A 23462-nucleotide genomic window follows, 5' to 3' on the forward strand; every position below is an offset into this window, starting at 1 on the left:
CTCTATTAACACACAGGATTCTACATACTTCCTCTATTAACACACAGGATTCTACATACTTCCTCTATTAACACACAGGATTCTACATACTTCCTCTATTAACACACACAGGATTCTACATACTTCCTCCCACATTAACACACACAGGATTCTACATACTTCCTCTATTAACAGACAGGATTCTACATACTTCCTCTATTAACACACAGGATTCTACATACTTCCTCTATTAACACACACAGGATTCTACATACTTCCTCCCACATTAACACACACAGGATTCTACATACTTCCTCTATTAACAGACAGGATTCTACATACTTCCTCTATTAACACACAGGATTCTACATACTTCCTCTATTAACACACGGGATTCTACATACTTCCTCCCTCTAATAACACACACAGGATTCTACATACTTCCTCTATTAACACACAGGATTCTACATACTTCCTCCCTCTAATAACACACACAGGATTCTACATACTTCCTCTATTAACACACAGGATTCTACATACTTCCTCTATTAACACACAGGATTCTACATACTTCCTCTATTAACACACAGGATTCTACATACTTCCTCTATTAACACACACAGGATTCTACATACTTCCTCCCACATTAACACACACAGGATTCTACATACTTCCTCTATTAACAGACAGGATTCTACATACTTCCTCTATTAACACACAGGATTCTACATACTTCCTCTATTAACACACACAGGATTCTACATACTTCCTCCCACATTAACACACACAGGATTCTACATACTTCCTCTATTAACAGACAGGATTCTACATACTTCCTCTATTAACACACAGGATTCTACATACTTCCTCCATTAACACATACAGGATTCTACATACAGTGCATTCAGAAAGTATTCAGACCCCTTCACTTTTTCCACATTTTGTTACTTTACAGCCTTATTCTAAAATGGATGAAATATATATTTTTTCTCATCCATCTACACACAATACCCCATAAAGCAAAAACAGCTGTTTAGAAATGTTTGCAAATGTATTATAAATGAAAACTGATATCACATTTACATAAGTATTCAGAGGACATTCAGAGACTTCTCCAGAAGTTTGTTTGAAGAAGTGGACCAAAGCGCAGCGTGGTAAGAAGTGGACCAAAGCGCAGCGTGGTAAGAAGTGGACCAAAGCGCAGCGTGGTAAGAAGTGGACCAAAGCGCAGCGTGGTAAGAAGTGGACCAAAGCGCAGCGTGGTAAGAAGTGGACCAAAGCGCAGCGTGGTAAGAAGTGGACCAAAGCGCAGCGTGGTAAGAAGTGGACCAAAGCGCAGCGTGGTAAGAAGTGGACCAAAGCGCAGCGTGGTAAGAAGTGGACCAAAGCGCAGCGTGGTAAGAAGTGGACCAAAGCGCAGCGTGGTAAGAAGTGGACCAAAGCGCAGCGTGGTAAGAAGTGGACCAAAGCGCAGCGTGGTAAGAAGTGGACCAAAGCGCAGCGTGGTAAGAAGTGGACCAAAGCGCAGCGTGGTAAGAAGTGGACCAAAGCGCAGCGTGGTAAGAAGTGGACCAAAGCGCAGCGTGGTAAGAAGTGGACCAAAGCGCAGCGTGGTAAGAAGTGGACCAAAGCGCAGCGTGGTAAGAAGTGGACCAAAGCGCAGCGTGGTAAGAAGTGGACCAAAGCGCAGCGTGGTAAGAAGTGGACCAAAGCGCAGCGTGGTAAGAAGTGGACCAAAGCGCAGCGTGGTAAGAAGTGGACCAAAGTGCAGCGTGGTAAGAAGTGGACCAAAGTGCAGCGTGGTAAGAAGTGGACCAAAGTGCAGCGTGGTAAGAAGTGGACCAAAGCGCAGCGTGGTAAGAAGTGGACCAAAGCGCAGCGTGGTAAGAAGTGGACCAAAGCGCAGCGTGGTAAGAAGTGGACCAAAGCGCAGCGTGGTAAGAAGTGGACCAAAGTGCAGCGTGGTAAGAAGTGGACCAAAGCGCAGCGTGGTAAGAAGTGGACCAAAGTGCAGCGTGGTAAGAAGTGGACCAAAGCGCAGCGTGGTAAGAAGTGGACCAAAGCGCAGCGTGGTAAGAAGTGGACCAAAGTGCAGCGTGGTAAGAAGTGGACCAAAGTGCAGCGTGGTAAGAAGTGGACCAAAGTGCAGCGTGGTAAGAAGTGGACCAAAGTGCAGCGTGGTAAGAAGTGGACCAAAGCGCAGCGTGGTAAGAAGTGGACCAAAGCGCAGCGTGGTAAGAAGTGGACCAAAGTGCAGCGTGGTAAGAAGTGGACCAAAGCGCAGCGTGGTAAGAAGTGGACCAAAGCGCAGCGTGGTAAGAAGTGGACCAAAGCGCAGCGTGGTAAGAAGTGGACCAAAGCGCAGCGTGGTAAGAAGTGGACCAAAGCGCAGCGTGGTAAGAAGTGGACCAAAGCGCAGCGTGGTAAGAAGTGGACCAAAGCGCAGCGTGGTAAGAAGTGGACCAAAGCGCAGCGTGGTAAGAAGTGGACCAAAGTGCAGCGTGGTAAGAAGTGGACCAAAGCGCAGCGTGGTAAGAAGTGGACCAAAGCGCAGCGTGGTAAGAAGTGGACCAAAGCGCAGCGTGGTAAGAAGTGGACCAAAGCGCAGCGTGGTAAGAAGTGGACCAAAGTGCAGCGTGGTAAGAAGTGGACCAAAGCGCAGCGTGGTAAGAAGTGGACCAAAGTGCAGCGTGGTAAGAAGTGGACCAAAGCGCAGCGTGGTAAGAAGTGGACCAAAGCGCAGCGTGGTAAGAAGTGGACCAAAGTGCAGCGTGGTAAGAAGTGGACCAAAGCGCAGCGTGGTAAGAAGTGGACCAAAGCGCAGCGTGGTAAGAAGTGGACCAAAGCGCAGCGTGGTAAGAAGTGGACCAAAGCGCAGCGTGGTAAGAAGTGGACCAAAGCGCAGCGTGGTAAGAAGTGGACCAAAGCGCAGCGTGGTAAGAAGTGGACCAAAGTGCAGCGTGGTAAGAAGTGGACCAAAGTGCAGCGTGGTAAGAAGTGGACCAAAGCGCAGCGTGGTAAGAAGTGGACCAAAGCGCAGCGTGGTAAGAAGTGGACCAAAGTGCAGCGTGGTAAGAAGTGGACCAAAGTGCAGCGTGGTAAGAAGTGGACCAAAGTGCAGCGTGGTAAGAAGTGGACCAAAGTGCAGCGTGGTAAGAAGTGGACCAAAGTGCAGCGTGGTAAGAAGTGGACCAAAGTGCAGCGTGGTAAGAAGTGGACCAAGTTGCAGCGTGGTAAGAAGTGGACCAAAGTGCAGCGTGGTAAGAAGTGGACCAAAGTGCAGCGTGGTAAGAAGTGGACCAAAGTGCAGCGTGGTAAGAAGTGGACCAAAGCGCAGCGTGGTAAGAAGTGGACCAAAGCGCAGCGTGGTAAGAAGTGGACCAAAGTGCAGCGTGGTAAGAAGTGGACCAAAGTGCAGCGTGGTAAGAAGTGGACCAAAGTGCAGCGTGGTAAGAAGTGGACCAAAGTGCAGCGTGGTAAGAAGTGGACCAAAGTGCAGCGTGGTAAGAAGTGGACCAAAGTGCAGCGTGGTAAGAAGTGGACCAAGTTGCAGCGTGGTAAGAAGTGGACCAAAGCGCAGCGTGGTAAGAAGTGGACCAAAGTGCAGCGTGGTAAGAAGTGGACCAAAGTGCAGCGTGGTAAGAAGTGGACCAAAGTGCAGCGTGGTAAGAAGTGGACCAAAGTGCAGCGTGGTAAGAAGTGGACCAAGTTGCAGCGTGGTAAGAAGTGGACCAAAGTGCAGCGTGGTAAGAAGTGGACCAAAGTGCAGCGTGGTAAGAAGTGGACCAAAGTGCAGCGTGGTAAGAAGTGGACCAAAGTGCAGCGTGGTAAGAAGTGGACCAAAGTGCAGCGTGGTAAGAAGTGGACCAAAGTGCAGCGTGGTAAGAAGTGGACCAAGTTGCAGCGTGGTAAGAAGTGGACCAAAGTGCAGCGTGGTAAGAAGTGGACCAAAGTGCAGCGTGGTAAGAAGTGGACCAAAGTGCAGCGTGGTAAGAAGTGGACCAAAGCGCAGCGTGGTAAGAAGTGGACCAAAGCGCAGCGTGGTAAGAAGTGGACCAAAGTGCAGCGTGGTAAGAAGTGGACCAAAGTGCAGCGTGGTAAGAAGTGGACCAAAGTGCAGCGTGGTAAGAAGTGGACCAAAGTGCAGCGTGGTAAGAAGTGGACCAAAGTGCAGCGTGGTAAGAAGTGGACCAAAGTGCAGCGTGGTAAGAAGTGGACCAAAGTGCAGCGTGGTAAGAAGTGGACCAAAGTGCAGCGTGGTAAGAAGTGGACCAAAGTGCAGCGTGGTAAGAAGTGGACCAAGTTGCAGCGTGGTACGTGTTCATCTTTTATTAGTTGAACTGAACACTGAATAGCAAAACAACAAAGAGAACAACCGAAACAGTTCTGTCTGGTGCAGACACAAAAACAGAAAGCATCTACCCACAAAACCCAGGTGGGAAAAGGCTACCTAAGTATGATTCTCAATCAGAAACAACGATAAACAGCTGCCTCTGATTGAGAACCACACCTGGCCAAACACACAGAAATAGAAAACATAGAATGCCCACCCCAACTCATGCCCACCCCAACTCAACTCAGGGCGTGACAAGAAGCCACTTCTGCGTTGTCTTGGCTGTGTGCTAAGGGTCATTGTCCTTTTGGAAGGTGAACCTTCGCCCCAGTCTGAGGTCCTGAGCGCTCTGGAGCAGGTTTTCATCAAGGATCTCTCTGTACTTTTCTCTGTTCATCTTTGCCTCGATCCTGACTCGTCTCCCAGTCCCTGCCGCTGAAAAACATCCCCACAGCATGATGCTGGCACCACCATGCTTCACCGTAGGGATGGTGCCAGGTTTCCTCCATACATGACTCTTGGCATTCAAGCCAAAGAGTTCAATCGTGGTTTCATCAGACCAGATAATCTTGTTTCTCAGGGTCTGAGAGCCCTTTAGGTGCCTTTTGGCAAACTCCAAGCGGGCTGTCATGCGCCTTTTACTGAGGAGTGTTTTGGCCACTCCACCATTAAGGCTTGATTGGTGGAGTGCTGCAGAGATAGTTGTCCTTCTGGAAGGTTCTCCCATCTCAGCAGAGGAACTCTGGAGCTCTGTCAGCGTGACCATCGGGTTCTTGGTCACCTCCCTGTCCAAGGCCCTTCTCCCCCGATTGCTCAGTTTTGCCGGGCGGCCAGCTCTAGGAAGAGTCTTGTTGGTTCCAAACTTCTTCCATTTAAGAATGATGGAGGCCACTTTTCTTGGGGACCTTCAATTCTTCAGAATGTTTTGGTACCCTTCCCCAGATCTGTGCCTTGACAGAATCCTGTCTCGTTGTTCTACGGACAATTCCTTCGACTTCATGGCTTGGTTTTTGCTGTGATGTGCACTGTCAACTGTGGGATCTTATATAGACAGGTGTGTGCCTTTCCAAATCGTGCCTTTCCAAATCATGCCCAATCAATTAAATTGACCACAGGTTGACTCCAATCAAGTTGTAGAAACATCTCAAGGACGATCAATAGAAACAGGATGCACCTGAGCTCAATTTCTTACATTAATACAGACAGGATTCCACAGAATTTGTGCAATAATACAGACAGGATTCCACCTGATTTCTCCGTTAGCACACATGACCACTTCACAGTGTGTGTGTGTGTGTGTGTGTGTGTGTGTGTGTGTGTGTGTGTGTGTGTGTGTGTGTGTGTGTGTGTGTGTGTGTGTGTGTGTGTGTGTGTGTGTGTGTGTGTGTGTGTTAATGCCAGCATGTCCTTCTGGGTGTTAGTAGATCATTGGGAATGATCCTGCCCTTATAAGGTAGTTTAACCCATAGGGGTGATAGCAGCACCTATGCAGGTATAGAAAGGAACGGTAGCACTTTACTTAATACCCACTGTCACAACATCTGACATAACTTGTCATAACACTGTCATGACCCATATATTTACACATGTTGTGATATATGTTGTGTTATGTTATGGCTGGTTATGGCACCTACATAAGTGTCAAAACCCACATTTATTCAAATTCGTTTTTTTTCCTGCCAAGAAGTTTCCTTTCGTTTGAAAATGTGTTTCTTAAATCCTTTGTTGTTGTTGTTATGAATTCTTTACATTCATGTTTTTTAAAATCATATTTTAAATCATTTGTAGAAAATACACTTTATGATACTGTCATGAAGCATTATGACCATCATAATCATATCAGCCAGATAGACCTATCACGTACATGCTCTCATATCAGCCAGATAGACCTATCACGTACATGCTCTTATATCAGCCAGATAGACCTATCACGTACATGCTCTCATATCAGCCAGATAGACCTATCACGTACATGCTCTTATATCAGCCAGATAGACCTATCACGTACATGCTCTCATATCAGCCAGATAGACCTATCACGTACATGCTCTCATATCAGCCAGATAGGCCTATCACGTACATGCTCTCATATCAGCCAGATAGACCTATCACGTACATGCTCTTATATCAGCCAGATAGACCTATCACGTACATGCTCTCATATCAGCCAGATAGACCTATCACGTACATGCTCTCATATCAGCCAGATAGACCTATCACGTACATGCTCTTATATCAGCCAGATAGACCTATCACGTACATGCTCTCATATCAGCCAGATAGACCTATCACGTACATGCTCTCATATCAGCCAGATAGGCCTATCACGTACATGCTCTTATATCAGCCAGATAGACCTATCACGTACATGCTCTCATATCAGTCATCAGTCAAAATGAGGGTGTCTTGTCCTGCTCCTGAAATCTGCTCCTACATTCATCCCAGTCATCAGTCAAAATGAGGGTGTCTTGTCCTGCTCCTGAAATCTGCTCCTACATTCATCCCAGTCATCAGTCAAAATGAGGGTGTCTTGTCCTGCTCCTGAAATCTTCTCCTACATTCATCCCAGTCATCAGTCAAAATGAGGGTGTCTTGTCCTGCTCCTGAAATCTGCTCCTACATTCATCCCAGTCATCAGTCAAAATGAGGGTGTCTTGTCCTGCTCCTGAAATCTTCTCCTACATTCATCCCAGTCATCAGTCAAAATGAGGGTGTCTTGTCCTGCTCCTGAAATCTGCTCCTACATTCATCCCAGTCATCAGTCAAAATGAGGGTGTCTTGTCCTGCTCCTGAAATCTGCTCCTACATTCATCCCAGTCATCAGTCAAAATGAGGGTGTCTTGTCCTGCTCCTGAAATCTGCTCCTACATTCATCCCAGTCATCAGCAGCAGATCATTGGGGCAGGTGGTCAATAAAACCTACAATTATATGACATAAATACACTGTTCACACATAGGCTATGGTGTAATGGAATCTGTTCCCTTGTGTGGGAAAACATTCCATAGAGGGTAGGGCCTAGGGGTTGTTTCTGGACGGGGACATAGAGGGTAGGGCCTAGGGGTTGTTTCTGGACGGGGCCATAGAGGGTAGGGCCTAGGGGTTGTTTCTGGACGGGGACATAGAGGGTAGGGCCTAGGGGTTGTTTCTGGACGGGGCCATAGAGGGTAGGTCCTAGGGGTTGTTTCTGGATGGGGCCATAGAGGGTAGGACCTAGGGGTTGTTTCTGGACGGGGCCATAGAGGGTAGGGCCTAGGGGTTGTTTCTGGACAGGGCCATAGAGGGTAGGGCCTAGGGGTTGTTTTTGGACAGGGCCATAGAGGGTAGGGCCTAGGGATTGTTTCTGGATGGGGCCATAGAGGTTTTGGCCTAGGGGTTGTTTCTGGACAGGGCCATAGAGGGTAGGGCCTAGGGGTTGTTTCTGGATGGGGCCATAGAGGGTGGGGCCTAGGGGTTGTTTCTGGACAGGGCCATAGAGGGTAGGGCCTAGGGGTTGTTTCTTGACGGGACCATAAAGGGTAGGGCCTAGGGGTTGTTTCTGGACGGGGCCATAGAGCGTAGGGCCTAGGGGTTGTTTCTGGACGGGGACATAGAGGGTAGGGCCTAGGGGTTGTTTCTGGACAGGGCCATAGAGGGTAGGGCCTAGGGGTTGTTTCTGGACAGGGCCATAGAGGTTTTGGCCTAGGGGTTGTTTCTGGACAGGGCCATAGAGGGTAGGGCCTAGGGGTTGTTTCTGGACAGGGCCATAATAGTAAGATCTGGGCTTGTTCATGAAGCCTCAGGTTAAATGCTGGTCCATTCATTATAACCTAAAAAGTCCAACTGATCCTAGATCAGTACTCATACACTGGGACACTTAATGAATATGAGACTTAAGTTCTGACCACCACATGGGGGAGCTAGAGTCCATTAAATAAAGTCAGGCTCTGTACCAATACTTACAGATGCATCCTTCCTTCCTTCCTAGAGGTAATCACTGATTGGTAGGTAGATAAGTGAGTGGGAAGAGGGAAGGAAGGAAAGAAAGAAGCGATGTCAGTCAGGCGCGAGGGGCGGCTCACCCAGGCTTTGTACAAAGATTGGTGTGAGTTACTTCCCTACTGTATAGTAATCATCATATATATAAACTCCCCTATGCATTTATTTGGACAGTGAAGCTAAAACTTTACATTTATCTTTATACTCCAGCATTTTGGATTTTATTTGAGGTAACAGCACAGAATGTCACCTTTTATTTGAGAGTATTGCATACATATCTGTTTACTATTTAAATATGTATGTACTTTATGTATCTAGTCCCCCCATTTGGAGGTGTCAAAAGTGTTTGGACAAATTCACTTATCGTGTAAATTGAGTCAACAGTTTAGTATTTGGTCCCATATTCCTACCACACAATGACTGCATCAAGCTTGTGACTCTACAAACTTGTTGGATGCATTTGCTGTTTGTTTTGGTTGTGTTTTGGATGATGTGTTTCGTATTAGGCCGTCATTGTAAATAAGAAATTGTTCTTAACTGACTTGCCTAGATAAAGGTTCAATAAAAAATGTAAAAATGATGTATCTAGTCTCCCCATTTGAATGTGTCATAAGTATTTGGACACATTTAACTTATACTTTATTAAATATAATCAAAAGGTTAGTATTTGTTCCCATATTCCGAGCATGCAGTTACTACATCATGCTGTGACTCGACATTTGGATGCATTTGCGTTTCGGATTATGGTGTGTCCAGTAGAAATGAACGGTACATAATGTATTGTGCTATTCTTTATTGTAAATAAGAATAGAATATGCTTCTAAACAATTCTACATTCATGTGGATGCTATCATGATTACATATAATCATGAATGAATAGTGAATAATGATGAGTGAGAAAGTTACAGCTGCACAATGATCATGCCCCCAAAACATACTCTCACCATTACCAATAACGGGAGTTTTTTTGGGGGGGGGGTATGATATTCATGCCTCATTATTCACGATTTATTCATGATTATCCATAGTCATGGGAGACGTGTTCAGAAACATATTCTATTCTTATTTATAATAAAAGTGACTCCAAAATGACACCATACATTATTTACCATTTATTTCTACTGGGCACAACATATTTTATTTAACCTTTATTTAACTAGGCAAGTCAGTTAAGAACAAATTCTTATTTACAGTGACGGCCTACACCGGCCAAACCCGGACGACGCTGGGCCAATTGTGCGCCACCCTAAGGGACTCCCAATCACGGCCGGATGTGATACAGCCTGGATTCAAACCAGGGACTGTATTGAAGTCTCTTGCACTGAGATGCAGTGCCTTAGACCGCTGCGCCACTCGGGAGCCCATAAAATGCATTCCCAGCATTCATGGGAGAGTGTATGACATGATTAGGTTTGGCCTGCTATATTCAAATACCTTTGAAAAGCTTCCTTCCAAACTGGGGAAAACACTATGTAAAACAATTCTGAGCCCTTAATTCACACCTCCCTGAGGCGTATAGTAAGTTCAACATCTTTCCATCCTCTTCCCTCTGTTTCCAGCTGATCAACCTTATCAGCTCTATCCGTTAAAGAGCAACTGCCTACGAGGGTATGAAAAAAAGGCTTTTGTCTAGAGGAGATGGAGCTTTTGTCAAAATTGACTTTTTGAAGCAGGTTTAAGAGAATTTAAGCAGCAGATTAGGAAGTAACGTAGCAGGTTAGGATAATTAGGTTAAGGGAAGGGTTAGTTTAAAAGCCCCCCAAAAACAATCTACTTTTGACGGCAAATTTGACAAAAGGTGTACCATGAAAAAGTGACGTTTGTATACGAAGCTCTTCAGACAGTAACGGAAGACCCAAAATGGAGTAGAACTACCCTCCACCTCTCGCCGCGCCCCTCTCGGATCCTGGCCAATTCCATCGCGAGGGAGTGTGTAAATTGCCCGTAGGCACAGATCTAGGTTCAGTTTACCCTCCCCCAAATCCCAAACTCAACCAAAAACTGGCCTTAGATCGGCGTCTAGGGTTCATATAGTCCTGCAGCAGGTGTGTCCGGGAAGAGTCAAACCCCCAACCCTTCTCATGTTCTCGGTGTTACACCACCTATAAATCCAGGACACTGGCTCGAGCAGGGTCTGAAGGCTATACCCACCCTTGAGAGAGAGGACGTCACGGTTCTGACCAACAAGACATCTGCATCTCCAGCTGTGCAACTTCAATGCAGGCAAGTGAGTCTTATAGGATAGGCTATATATGTTGCCCAAAAGTTTTATTTTCACAATCTGCTTTATGAAATTCCTTTATGCAAAATAAAATGATCTGCTGCTTCGAATAAACAACTTTTGGTCAGCATCAACTCAACTTGATTTGATTTATTTTAGGCTACCGGTACATCACCAACTCAATAACTCCGTCTCTGGACTTTCCCATGGAGTCTATTCTGTCTGTGTTTGCCTAAATGTTTCCCTCTCGAGAAGGTGAGCACCATTCCAAATGGAGAGAGATCTGCACCTGCCTCACGCTGAGCCACGCGCACAATACATGATGAAGATGACGTTTTGTTCGTTCGGCTCGCGTTAAGCAGGTGCAGGAAAACTGCGTGAAAACAAAGCAGACGGGAAAAGGGATAAAGTTCAAATAAATGTGAATATAATTTGAAAAGGCGCTATAAACATATAAATCCATCGACCACTCATTAGAGATTAGCCGGCTCTACAATATTCCCGTAGGGACAAGTAATTGGATCAGAGCCCAGTTTTGAGCAGATAGGCTACCAACGCAGGCATAGAGGCCTGTATAGCTGTCGCATAGACATACAAAGAAAAACTCTGAAATTACGTTTTCTACTTTTTTCTTTGTGTTGAGCAGGTGGGCACTATCTGCATGGAAGCGGAGTTCTAATGGCCGTTTCGTGCCTGTTCATTATTTAGTAAATATTGACATTGAATTTTCTCTCGTGGGCAGAGAGAATAGGACCGGGGACGTATGCTACCACGGAGATCCAAGTCCCTTCCAACAGTATGGTTGAAATGGCACGGTAATCGTAGGGTAGTCTGATGGAGGAATCGGTTAAACATTAACGGGCCTGGCGGACACAGCGGAGAGCTCCCCAACCGGACCAAATGTCTGACAACGAACTGCGTTTAATAAAGTCTAATAAAATGTATTTAAATTAAGATGAATAATAGGCCTATAATGACACACACACACACACACACACACACAGGTCAAGAGGGTCTTGGTGGAGCTTGCGTGGTGACTTGCTGCCTGGGGTGTGTGTGCGTGCACATTGGTAGGTGTTATTGCTGCCTGAGGGGTGTGTGCTTTTAACAGACAGTCAAATGTGTCACAAATTAAACATGCAAACACCCTGGGAGTTCCTGATTGTCAAATAGATTGTGTTCCATGTTTCTGATTGGCCCTTAAATGAGATAGAAAGGAGATAAGAGAAACCATGAGGCTTTAGGCCTACCTCTCTCTCACTCTCTCTCTGTCTCTCTCTCTTGGTCTCTGTCTCTCTGTCTCTGTCTCTCTGTCTCACTCTCTTGGTCTGTCTCTCTGTCTCTGTCTCTCTCTTTGTCTGTCTCTGTCTCTCTCTCTGTATCTCTCTCTGTCTCTGTTTCTCTGTCTCACTCTCTTTGTCTCGGTCTCTCGCTCTCTCTCTCTTTCATCTCTCACACACACACCGTCTGTCTGAGTTTGGGTGGCAGGAGTCTGTTTTTCACATTTGCTCTTTAGGAAGATTAGTTTCCAGGCTAACATGTGGTTGCTTGGTAACGGGTGGCACAAGTAATTTCCACCTCTGCTCACTATTCAAACAGCCTGACCTTACAGGGGAGCAGGACAACACTCACACAACGCTGAAACAACACTCACACAATGCTGAAACACTCAAATGTCATAAAACAACTTCACTCAAAATGATAACAACACTGTGTGTGTGTGTGTGTATGTTTGTGTGTGTGTGTTTGGTGTGTGTGTCAGGACAACACTCACACAACGCTCAAACAACATAAAACAACTTCACTCAAAATGATAACAACACTGTGTGTGTGTGTGTGTGTGTGTGTGTGTGTGTGTGTGTGGTGTGTCAGGACAACACTCACACAACGCTGAAACAGTCAAACAACATAAAACAACTTCACTCAAAATGATAACAACACTGTGTGCGTGTGTGTGTGTGTGTGTGTGCCCAGATGTTATCAGGTCAGGTCATGCAAATGATGCATTTGCCAGTGAAATGGGACTAACTGCTATAGAGGGTGAAGGACTGAAGGTTTAAAGTGTTGAGGGAGTAGTTAAATAGTTATGTTAGTTAATGTCACACACACACACACTGTGACTCCTTTTAGGACCACTAGGTGGAGGCATCAGCTCATAGATACAGAGCACTTAGCATTCCATGACAAATATTCAAATTCTTACCAGAAGTGGAACCTTTGTTGCCAACATGGCAGCCTTTATAATGACAGTAGGCATGAATGAAACAAAGTTTTCCAAACTCTGTGAAGGCCCATCGCTATGCTACATACAGTATGTGTTTTCTATGAGTCTGGGGCCCATATTTATAAAGCTGCTCACAGGCACAGTGCAGTCAAAAACGTGATTTCCTGTGTTTTATATATATTTCCACACTAGGAGGTTGGAATAATACTGTGAAATTGTGAACATTTTGATAATTCCCTTTTAGTGTAAGAGCTGTTTGAAAAGACCTCCTGAAATCGCAGCCCGTTGTGGTGGGATGGAGTTTCAGCCAGCCTGGTGACCCAGGCGGTGATTTAGTTAATAGACCAATAAGAAAGAGAGTTCTAAACCTTTCTGCCAATAACAGCTAGTTTTCAGTCCCCCCCCACCACTCAGACCAATCCCATAGCTTGAAAAACTGCTCTTTGCTAAGAAACTATTTTAGTTTATTTTTGGCCATTTTAATTGAGAACAATCACAGGAAGGTACTTCATTTTTACCCAGATATGATTTGATATTGAGATTAAAACAGCTGCATTGGACCTTTAAAGAAGGAGTGCTGATCTAGGATGAGTGTTGCCTTATTAGATCATATTGAATCCACTGATCCTGGATCAGCACTTCTACTCTGAGATAGTTTGTGAATAAGGCCTCTGACCTCTTCTCAGAAGAACACCTGCTTTTTTTCACATTCTGTTAACTCAAACCCAAATAATGTTGTTGACTCATCCTATACTCGTATTTGTGGCCAAAGCATAAATTGGAGGGGGAAAAAACACTTTAAAAATCCCACCTCAAACATGTATCTCAAACAGACTGGTTTAAAAAGTGCTTGCTATTTACACATAGAGGATGATGTGGAGGATGAGCTGGCCAATCAGTGGTCTACTTGCGTGAATATTTTTAATGGCCGGTGTATGTCCACACCGTCCTGCTGTTGGGGTAAACCCACACCATTCCTACACAGAAAAACGGATTTTTAGCATACTTAATTACCATTTTTTAGGAAGGAAAGCTATTTCACTCATATTGTCATTAATTCTAGGTCATATTTCATAGAAATCTAGAAACACTGGATAATTACTCTTTCTCTTTTAGCCCTATGCTCTGTTATTGTAAGGAGGCATCTGTTATACATTGTAAGACATTGTAACAATACAAGTATTATACCTTAGTGTGTGTGTGTGTGTGTGTGTGTGTGTGTGTGTGTGTGTGTGTGTGTGTGTGTGTGTGTGTGTGTGTGTGTGTGTGTGTGTGTGTGTGTGTGTGTGTGTGTATATATATATAAGCCTACATTATGAGCAGAGGAGATGTGTTCATCTTTGCCATAAGTCACCTCTGTGGTAGGCTAATAATTTAATATTGATTCTCTCCTCTCTCTTTCCTTCTCTCTGCAACCTGCTGCCTCCGCGGCGTCTCCATGGTAACCCGTGTTCCGTAAGCTGTTGCTGATGGTGTGAAGTTGCATAACCGGTTTTCCCCCTTAATCGACACAAACAGTAGCCTGCATCACGTCAAAGAAACTGATTATTTTTTTTGCACCTTTGGAGATTAAAAAAAGGCCTATCCCAGCCGCCCAACAAAATGACTGGGAATAAAATAGGCCAAATGAAGAAGCGTGTCTCTTTGGGAGATGAGGAGTAGCCTATGTATAGGCTAATAAATCCAAACCATTAGCATTATTTTAAAACATATTTGTTGTAGCCTGATCAGGAAACAGATGATATGAGTTTGAGGAGGTTTAGAGAACACGAGTTTTGTATCTTTTCTATCGTTTTGCTTCATGGCCATGTGAGCTGGTGTAAAGTCTCTCTCTGTCGCTCTCTCTTTCTCCCTCCTCTCTCTGTCTGTCTTTCTTATCCCCATTGCTGTCTCGGTTGTTGCCTTGGAGACGGAACGGGAATGCAGCAGCGGCTGGGAGAGAAAATGTTGAATTCCACCTTCCCCCGGCTCGCGACTCCGCAGTATCTCCCCTCCTCTCTTCTCCTTCTTCACAGCGCCACTTCTATCAGACTGCAGCAAAACTCATCCAATCACCTGCTCGGAAAACTGCACCACGTGTTCCGTCTTCCTTTATTCACAAATGTTTAGCTTTGCGCTCGAGCTGATGAGTCATCATAGAATGGCAACACACACGCACAGATGGAGATAGTGATGAGGAGGAGAAGAAGGAGGTGGTGTTGATGATAATGGAGATTATGACGATGATAAAAAAGATGACAAGGGTGAAGATGAGATCACTGTTAAACTCCAGTAGGCTACATTATCACACTCCCATGTAGCGAGGTTTCAGCACCACTCGATTTCAGAACCATGGACAGCGACAGTAAGAAGGCCTTGCATTTATCCAAGGGCCGCCTGCCGCTGAGATCACTACTCCAGTTTTTCTTTCTATAAAAAGCCCACCAATAAACCTTGATTTTGTCAATTGAGCAATATGTCTATAGAGGTTCTAAATCTGAGTATGGACGCAGTGTTGACCTGAATGGCTTGATGGTCTATCTCATCTGAACTTTGATTGACTCGTTTTTGACCTATAGCCTCGTTGACCAGGACCTTAACACAGCTGGGGACATTATGTGCCCACGGACATCAGTACCAGCCCAGCTGTTGCATGTTGCTTCACCGTAGAAGACTATTATTGGCTAGCCTTTTGGGGTTTCCAGAGTCGTAGGCTTATAATCAGTCATAGAGATGGTGTTGCTCTGGGTCTAGTAAAACTAAAGCTGTCCATAAAGTGTACACCTCTGATTATTACATACAGGGCTAACTTTCAGCGTTCTTGATCACATTAATCACAAGGCAATTCAATTAAACATTGCTGGGAGGCACGGGGACCGTTTGTAACGATTTATACTTGTATTTTTGAATGTACAATATATAAAACAGAACGTTTTATAATACCATAGTAACAGTTGCCACATGTTAACGGTAAAGAATCCCGTTGGTTTGAAGTGGTAAAATAGTACATTCAACGTTCAGAGGGGGTGGGGGGCAGGCTGCGTCTCTCGCGCCACTGAGTCCAGTCCCTTGGAGAGCACGGTGTCGTTCCCCTCTTATGAAACGAATATATACATTTTCCCCAAAACACTGACGCGCTATAAGCTATCACTTTAGTCCACCGTATAATAGCCTATCCATTTCTCAAAAGCCACAATAACGATACAATCAGAATACTTTTTATACAGCATGCAGTAAAGTTAACTATAGCTATCTCTTTCCGCCCAAAGTCCCGTGTAGTGTCCGTTAGATTCCCCGAGCTTTGACTGAACACATGACACGACAGTTCGGTAACGGGGCGAGGTGAAGCTAGGCGTGTGACTGATTCCTCCTGATTCCAGACTCAGGTTCCCGATCAAATCCCCGTCGTGTGTTAGTCCGGTTCACCACCAAGCGTATACATTCAATCCCCGCTCAAACAACCGGCGGGTGTGTGGCTGGTGTCCGCGACCGTATCCTAAACCAAATCCCCCTCCCCCTCCCTCTCTCCTCCCCTCATCCAGTTCTTAACGATCCAACTCGCTTATCCGTTTCCCGTCTTTCTCCTTCTCCTTCTCCTTCTTCTCCTTCCCATTCTCCTTCTCCTTCTCCCTTGACCCTCCCTCGTTCTTCAGGTCCTGGAACACCTCGGTAAAATAGTGCGGGTCTGCGTTTATCCTCAGCATTGGCCCGCTCATCCGGTCAATGAGACCAAGGGCCCGCTCCCAGAAGGCCTCCCGGCTGGACTCCACCAGGAACGGCTTGAGCGGGTAGGAGATCTCGTTGCCCATGTAGGAGTAGGCCAGGTACAGGCAGGTGAGGAAGGTCGCCTGCAGCTCGTATTCAGACACCGTGTCTTCCTCCACGGCCTCTCGGCAGAGCAAGTAGACGAAGACCAGGTTAGCCGGGGTGATGAAGCCCTGGTCCTGCCAGCCCTGCACTAACAGAGCCCGGTCCACGTTACGGAACCACAGGATGACCTCATTGGCCGTGAGCTCTTTGAGCTTGAAGCAGCGGCGGCAGAGAAAGTCAGAGAGACACCTCAGGAGCTCGCCGGTGGAAGCCTAGAGGACGAACAACACAAACAGTTAGACACACACACACACACACACACACACACACACACACACACACGTTACCCACCTGCACCACCACCCTCCGAGGGGAGATGAATAAGCGTCCATTCTGGGTCTGCCGCCGGGTCTGGTCCGGTACTGTAGGAACAGGCACAGGAATTGGCCCGGGTTTGGGCCCTGTCGGTTTTCGGTCGAGTATTCCGTTGGACGGTTGTGATTTCTTGATGTTGTCGGTGTTGAGCTGGTCCACCAAGGGATCGGATTTGGCCTGGCTGGCGTCGGGTTTGGGATTCACCTTTTTGGCATTCTTCTTCTTGGCCGATGCGGCGACCAGCCTCTTCCACGTCAGAGCATGGAGCAGCACCGAGTGGCGCTTCTTTAGGCTCTTCTCCTGTTGTTTCCCGCCGGTCGCAAGGTCCGGTTTCTCGTCCACACACACACCGCCCGCTGCCTTCCTTGACCTCGGCGACAGAGACAGAACAGTACCCATGTCTGCAGCGCGCAGCGCCTTCCAACACACGGAGCTTCCCGAGCTTTGTGTCCCAGTCCGTATCGATGGGGTGTTCGAATAGTTTAATTAAAGTTCACACACACAGCTACATTGACGGTTTGACCGCGGAGAGTCCAGAGATGTCCAGAGGTGTGTGATACTCGGTGATTCCAGCAATATGCGCTAGATTCACTCACACATTTCTCTCTCTCTCTCTTTCTCTCTCGCGCTCTCTCTCTCTCTCTGACTCTATCTCTATTGAACACACAGTCGTCCCCTCTCTCTCTCTCTCTCTCTCTCTCTCTCTCTCTCTCTCTCTCTCTCTCTCTCCTCTCTCTATCACACACACGTTCACGAATCACGATCACACACACGCTGTGCCACTCCTTCTGTCGCAGCGCAGCGCGCGGCACTCAGCTCTTGGAACGGACAGAGGCCGGTAACTGCAGGTGCGCGAGAGATGCTGCCGGTTTTACAGCTCCAAATATCCAACCAGAGAGGATGGTGCTTAGATTGACAGGTTATTCGACCAATGTGTGTACGTGCGTGCGTGCGTGCGTGCGTGCGTGATGCCCTCCATATCTCCAGCTTGTTGAGTGTTAAAACAGGCTGCAGTTGTTCATGGGGGAGAGAGAAAGAGTGAGAAAGAGAAAGAGATAAGAAGGTGAGAAGGACTCACAGGAGGAAGAGTGAGGGAAGGAGGGTGAGAGATGAGCGGCAGATGGAGAGAGGGGGAAGGAGGGTGAGAGATGAGAGGCAGATGGAGAGAGAGGGGAGGAGGGTGAGAGATGAGAGGCAGATGGAGAGAGAGGGAAGGAAAGTGAGAGATGAGAGGCAGATGGCGAGAGAGGGAAGGAGGGTGAGAGATGAGGCAGATGGAGAGAGAGGGAAGGAGGGGGAGAGATGAGAGGCAGATGGCGAGAGAGGGAAGGAGGGTGAGAGATGAGGCAGATGGAGAGAGAGGGAAGGAGGGGGAGAGATGAGAGGCAGATGGAGAGAGAGGGAAGGAGGGTGAGAGATGAGGCAGATGGAGAGAGAGGGAAGGAGGGGGAGAGATGAGAGGCAGACGGAGAGAGAGGGGAGGACGGGGAGAGATGAGAGGCAGATGGAGAGAGAGGGAAGGACGGTGAGAGATGAGAGGCAGATGGAGAGAGAGGGAAGGAGGGTGAGAGATGAGAGGCAGATGGAGAGAGAGGGAAGGAGGGAGAGATGAGAGGCAGATGGAGAGAGAGGGAAGGAGGGGGAGAGAAGAGAGGCAGATGGAGAGAGGCAGATAGGTGAGAGGGAAGGAGGGGGAGAGGAAAGGAGGATAGGGAAAATGAGGATGGGGAGAGGAAGATAGGGGTGAGGAGGATAGGAAGAGGAGGATAGGGGTGAGGAGGATAGGAAGAGGAGGATAGGAAGAGGATGATAGGGAGAGGAGGATAGGGAGAGGAGGATAGGAAGAGGAGGATAGGAAGAGGAGGATAGGGGTGAGGGAGATAGGAAGAGGAGGATAGGAAGAGGAGGATAGGGGTGAGGAAGATAGGAAGAGGAGGATAGGAAGAGGAGGATAGGAAGAGGAGGATGGGGTGAGGATGATAGGAAAATTAGGATAGGGAAAGGAGGATAGGGGTGAGGAGGATAGAGAAGAAGAGGATAGGTGTGAGGAGGATAGAGAAGAGGAGGATAGGGGTGAGGAGGATAGGGTTGAGGAGGATAGGAAGAGGAGGATATGGGAGAGGAGGTTAGGAAGAGGAGGATAGGAAGAGGAGGATAGGGAAGAGGATGATAGGGGAGAGGGGGATAGGAAGAGGAGGATAGGGAGAGGAGGATAGGAAGAGGAGGATAGGGAAGAGGAGGATAGGAAGAGGAGGATAGGAAGAGGAGGATAGGTGTGAGGAGGATAGGGAGAGGAGGATAGGAAGAGGATGATAGGGAGAGGAGGATAGGGAGAGGAGGATAGGAAGAGGAGGATAGGGAGAGGAGGATAGGAAGAGGAGGATAGGGAAGAGGAGGATAGGAAGAGGAGGACAGGAAGAGGAGGATAGGTGTGAGGAGGATAGGGAGAGGAGGATAGGAAGAGGATGATAGGGAGAGGAGGATAGGAAGAAGAGGATAGGAAGAGGAGGACAGGAAGAGGAGGACAGGAAGAGGAGGATAGGAAGAGGAGGATAGGGAAGAGGATGATAGGGGAGAGGGGATAGGAAGAGGAGGATAGGGAGAGGAGGATAGGAAGAGGAGGATAGGGAAGAGGAGGATAGGAAGAGGAGGACAGGAAGAGGAGGATAGGTGTGAGGAGGATAGGGAGAGGAGGATAGGAAGAGGATGATAGGGAGAGGAGGATAGGAAGAAGAGGATAGGAAGAGGAGGACAGGAAGAGGAGGACAGGAAGAGGAGGATAGGAAGAGGAGGATAGGGAAGAGGATGATAGGGGAGAGGGGGATAGGAAGAGGATGATAGGGAGAGGAGGATAGGAAGAGGAGGATAGGAAGAGGAGGATAGGAAGAGGAGGACAGGAAGAGGAGGATAGGGAGAGGAGGATAGGAAGAGGAGGATAGGGAGAGGAGGATAGGGAGAGGAGGATAGGGAAGAGGAGGATAGGGAGAGGAGGATAGGTGTGAGGAGGATAGGGAGAGGAGGATAGGAAGAGGATGATAGGGAGAGGAGGATAGGAAGAGGAGGATAGGAAGAGGAGGACAGGAAGAGGAGGATAGAGAAGAGGTGGAAATGGTAGATGAGAGGAAGGGAAAAATTGTCTGGTGGTGGACATAACTGCTTCTATCTCCTTTCTCCTTCAACCCTCCCTCCCTCCCTCCCTCCCTCCCTCCCTCCCTCCCTCCCTCCCTCCCTCCCTCCCTCCCTCCCTCCCTCCTGTCACACTCCATTCTCTCCTCCCCGCCATCTCTGTTTGCTCATTACCCATCCATCCATCCATTCTCACTCCCTCACCCTTCTCCTCCTCCCTCTTTCTTTTTCCTCCCCTCTCCCTCATTTGTGTTCAACTGGTTCTACCCTTCTGCCCAGGTGTTAATTTGTTCACTTCCGTTGGTGTAGTTAAAAGGACTGGTAAAAGAGACATGGTGGGAACTCCCTCTAGTCTGGCCCATGTTTACATCAATCCAATACTTTGAACCGGGAAGGGCTGCACACTTCGGAGAAAACGGTGGAGATTTGGGACTGAGGGAGAGAGGTGTGTTAGCTGTGAGAGCCAATCGAATGCTTTTAAATGTGTAGGCAGGGGCTCACACTTCTGGGAGAAAATTGGAGATTTGGGATGCAGAGAGGCGTGTGAGCTGTGAGAGCCAACCAGAGGCAACCCTCCCTCCACAGAGCAGAGCGCTGCATCACGACACCACCTCCTACTGCATAGCTTTATGGCCAATGCAGACTTTATGGGACTTTCATCATAATTTTGCTCTTTCCAAATACTCATCCAGCTAACAGGGTGGCCATTTATGGCAGCAGGCTCATGCATGGTATTGCACTTCCATTGCTAAACAAAAATCAATTTCTCACTGACAAAATCAGGTAGATGTAATACACGTGTTGTCCACAAGAGGTCCTGCGCACACCGTGATGGTGAATGCCCCCATCTGTTCAGATATCAGTCAGAAACGGGGACAAAGGCGGCTTAGCAGGCGTGGATTCAGGATGATATGACACTACAGGCCCTGAATACATGTTTCTGCTGACTTTTTCATTTGCAAACGAGATGTTGGGGATTTGTAGCCTACTGACCACATCGTTTGTAATTAAAAGGAAGGCCTATATTTTTTATGTATTGTATCTATGTATTTTCAATTTTATTATGAATAAAACTGTTTTGATACTTGCAGGTCTAGTAGGTCGTACTATAAGGTCTTGCTATACGCATATCTTGGCCATAGCCATGCATCTGACCCCAAAATAACTCAATACCAACGCCACTATACGACATAAAGCCTAATTATGAATTAATCCACTAATTTAATTTGTCTATGAAAGCCAGTATTTAAGTAGGCTAAACATGTGTAGTGGCAATAGTAGGCTTAGACTGCCTGTAAAAATAACAGCCTAAACCAGAAAGGTAGAATATGGGTGAGAAATCAGCAGGCCCATTATAGGCCAATAGGACAGGCCTATTCATAGAAATGGACCTAATAAAGGAGGGGTCAGAAGTCTGGACAATGAGCATCTGTGAGATAGATAGCTCGTCGTTAAACGATTAAGACTCTAACTACCAGGATGCATCAGAACAAAACAAATCCTCTCCCCTCTGCTCTGGGTAGAGATTGCCCAAAATATGATAGGATCAGTTTATCCTCCCCAAATCATAACCTCAATTATTACTGGGTCACGCGTAAAACTGACTCTAGATCAGTGTCTAGGGGTAGACGTTATCCGAGTCCCCCTCCCCTCGCGTCTCGCTCACGGCTGTGGGCTGTGCGCTGCAGGGGGGCGGGAGGCGAGGAGAGCGAAGCGGCAGAAGGCTCATTGTGTGTCGGTTAGAAAGTGGGGGTCGTTGCGGGGGGGAGAAAGCGTGCGTGGAGGCTGAACTCTCGCTTTTGTCGCCTGTGGAGGAGGGGGCGGATTAAGTAGCCAGCTCGCTCACACACACCAGGGACGCCCGGTTCGTTTATCAGCATCATCATCATACCCATTACCGAGGATACACAGTGAACCGGGAAGGGATGCAAATTTAGCGCGAGACGGACAGTGGGACTTCGGTCTCAGCTGGATTCGGATAAATGGTGCGTGCGCCGTTCCGTCGTCGGCGATGAGAAGAAAGGAGGACAAAAGATGAACGGATGGAGGATAGACACGGCCCCCCGGTAGACACGCGCCTTCGGTTTACCGCATCTCTCTGATCTCGTGCCGCCGTGCGTGAGTCTGTCGGTCGGTCGTTCAGACTGTGTCTCACTAGGGAGAAAAACCCGAACAGTATTCCCGAATTACAGGAGGCGTTGCCTGTATCTGACTGACTGCAGAGAGACTATTGTCTGTGTGTGATTTGACGTTTAGGGGTGTGATTGTATGTGAGCGGGTGTGCTTGTGTGTGTGGTGACTGTGAAAGGTGTGTTTGTCTGATTTGATGGCGAGGGGTGTGTGAGGGTGTGTGAGTTGCTGGTGTAAGGGTGTGTGTGGGTTGACAGTACAGGTGTGTGTGTGAGCCATGGGGAACACAGAGAGTATGGAGTCTCAGCTAGCTGTCATCAGGGCCAGGGCTGCTCCTGTCAAGCTGCCCATGCCTGATCCTGCTGAGCTGGAAGAGAGGTTCTCCATTGCACTGGTAGGTGACACACACACAAGCAAGAAACGCACACATGCTCACATACACACGCTCATACATTGCATGTGCGTGTCTGTAGGATTGTTGCGTGTGTGTGTGTGTTGGAGTGTTGAGTGTGTGCATGTATGAGTGTTGAGTGTGTGTGTGTGTATGAGTGTTGAGTGTGTGTGTGTGTGTGTGTGTGTGTGTGTGTGTATGTATGAGTGTGTGTGTGTGTGTGTATGAGTGTTGGGTGTGTGTATGAGTGTTGAGTGTGTGTGTATGTATGAGTGTTGAGTGTGTGTGTGTGTATGAGTGTGTGTATGAGTGTTGAGTGTGTGTGTGTGTATGAGTGTTGAGTGTGTGTGTGTGTGTGTGTGTGTGTGTATGAGTGTTGAGTGTGAGTGTGTGTGTGTGTATGAGTGTTGAGTGTGTGTGTGTGTGTGTATGAGTGTGTGTGTGTATGAGTGTGTGTGTGTGTGTATGAGGGTTGTGTGTGTATGAGTGTTGAGTGTGTGTGTATGAGTGTTGAGTGTGTGTGTGTGTGTGTGTGTGTGTGTATGAGTGTGTGTGTGTATGAGTGTGTGTGTGTGTATGTATGAGTGTTGAGTGTGTGTATGAGTGTTGCGTGTGTGTGTGTGTGTGTTGGAGTGTTGAGTGTATGTGTGTGTGTGTTGGAGTGTTGAGTGTGTGTGTGTTGGAGTGTTGAGTGTGTGTGTGTGTATGTATGAGTGTTGAGTGTGTGTGTGTGTATGAGTGTTGAGTGTGTGTGTATGAGTGTTGAGTGTGTGTGTGTGTATGTATGAGTGTTGAGTGTGTGTGTGTGTATGTATGAGTGTTGAGTGTGTGTGTGTGTCTGAGTGTTGAGTGTGTGTGTATGTATGAGTGTTGAGTGTGTGTGTATGAGTGTTGGAGTGTGTCCCCTAACCCATTATG

At 47.2% G+C, this 23462-nt stretch overlaps 2 protein-coding genes across 2 annotated transcripts in view; one reads left to right on the forward strand and one right to left on the reverse strand.

Moving 5' to 3' along the window:
• Positions 1-15586: 15586 nt before the first annotated feature.
• LOC110527242 (cyclin-dependent kinase 5 activator 1) lies at positions 15587-17592 on the reverse strand. The gene is made up of 2 exons (XM_021608406.2): positions 16874-17592; positions 15587-16794 (listed from the first exon to the last, which is right to left on the reverse strand). Exons 1-2 carry the CDS (start codon positions 17294-17296, stop codon positions 16258-16260), a joined length of 960 nt encoding a protein of 319 aa, XP_021464081.2. The 5' UTR covers positions 17297-17592; the 3' UTR covers positions 15587-16257.
• A 3637-nt stretch (positions 17593-21229) lies between these two features.
• The window catches only part of LOC110528736 (formin-like protein 2), a 29526-nt gene continuing 27293 nt past the window's right edge, over positions 21230-23462 (forward strand). The window contains exon 1 of the mRNA XM_036951410.1: positions 21230-22547. Within this exon, the coding sequence (XP_036807305.1) occupies positions 22431-22547 (117 nt within the window). The 5' untranslated portion in view covers positions 21230-22430. The remainder of the gene's footprint in view (positions 22548-23462) is intronic.

This window comes from Oncorhynchus mykiss, chromosome 18 (genome assembly GCF_013265735.2).
Source record: "Oncorhynchus mykiss isolate Arlee chromosome 18, USDA_OmykA_1.1, whole genome shotgun sequence".
Taxonomy (NCBI): Eukaryota; Metazoa; Chordata; class Actinopteri; order Salmoniformes; family Salmonidae; genus Oncorhynchus; species Oncorhynchus mykiss.

Excerpts from the sequence above, each read along its gene's own strand:
- LOC110527242 (XM_021608406.2), bottom strand. The coding sequence starts at position 17,296 with ATGGGTACTGTTCTGTCTCTGTCGCCGAGGTCAAGGAAGGCAGCGGGC. Across the intron at positions 16,795-16,873 it reads CTCGGAGGGTGGTGGTGCAG|GCTTCCACCGGCGAGCTCCT; the intron begins GTGGGTAACGTG and ends TTCGTCCTCTAG.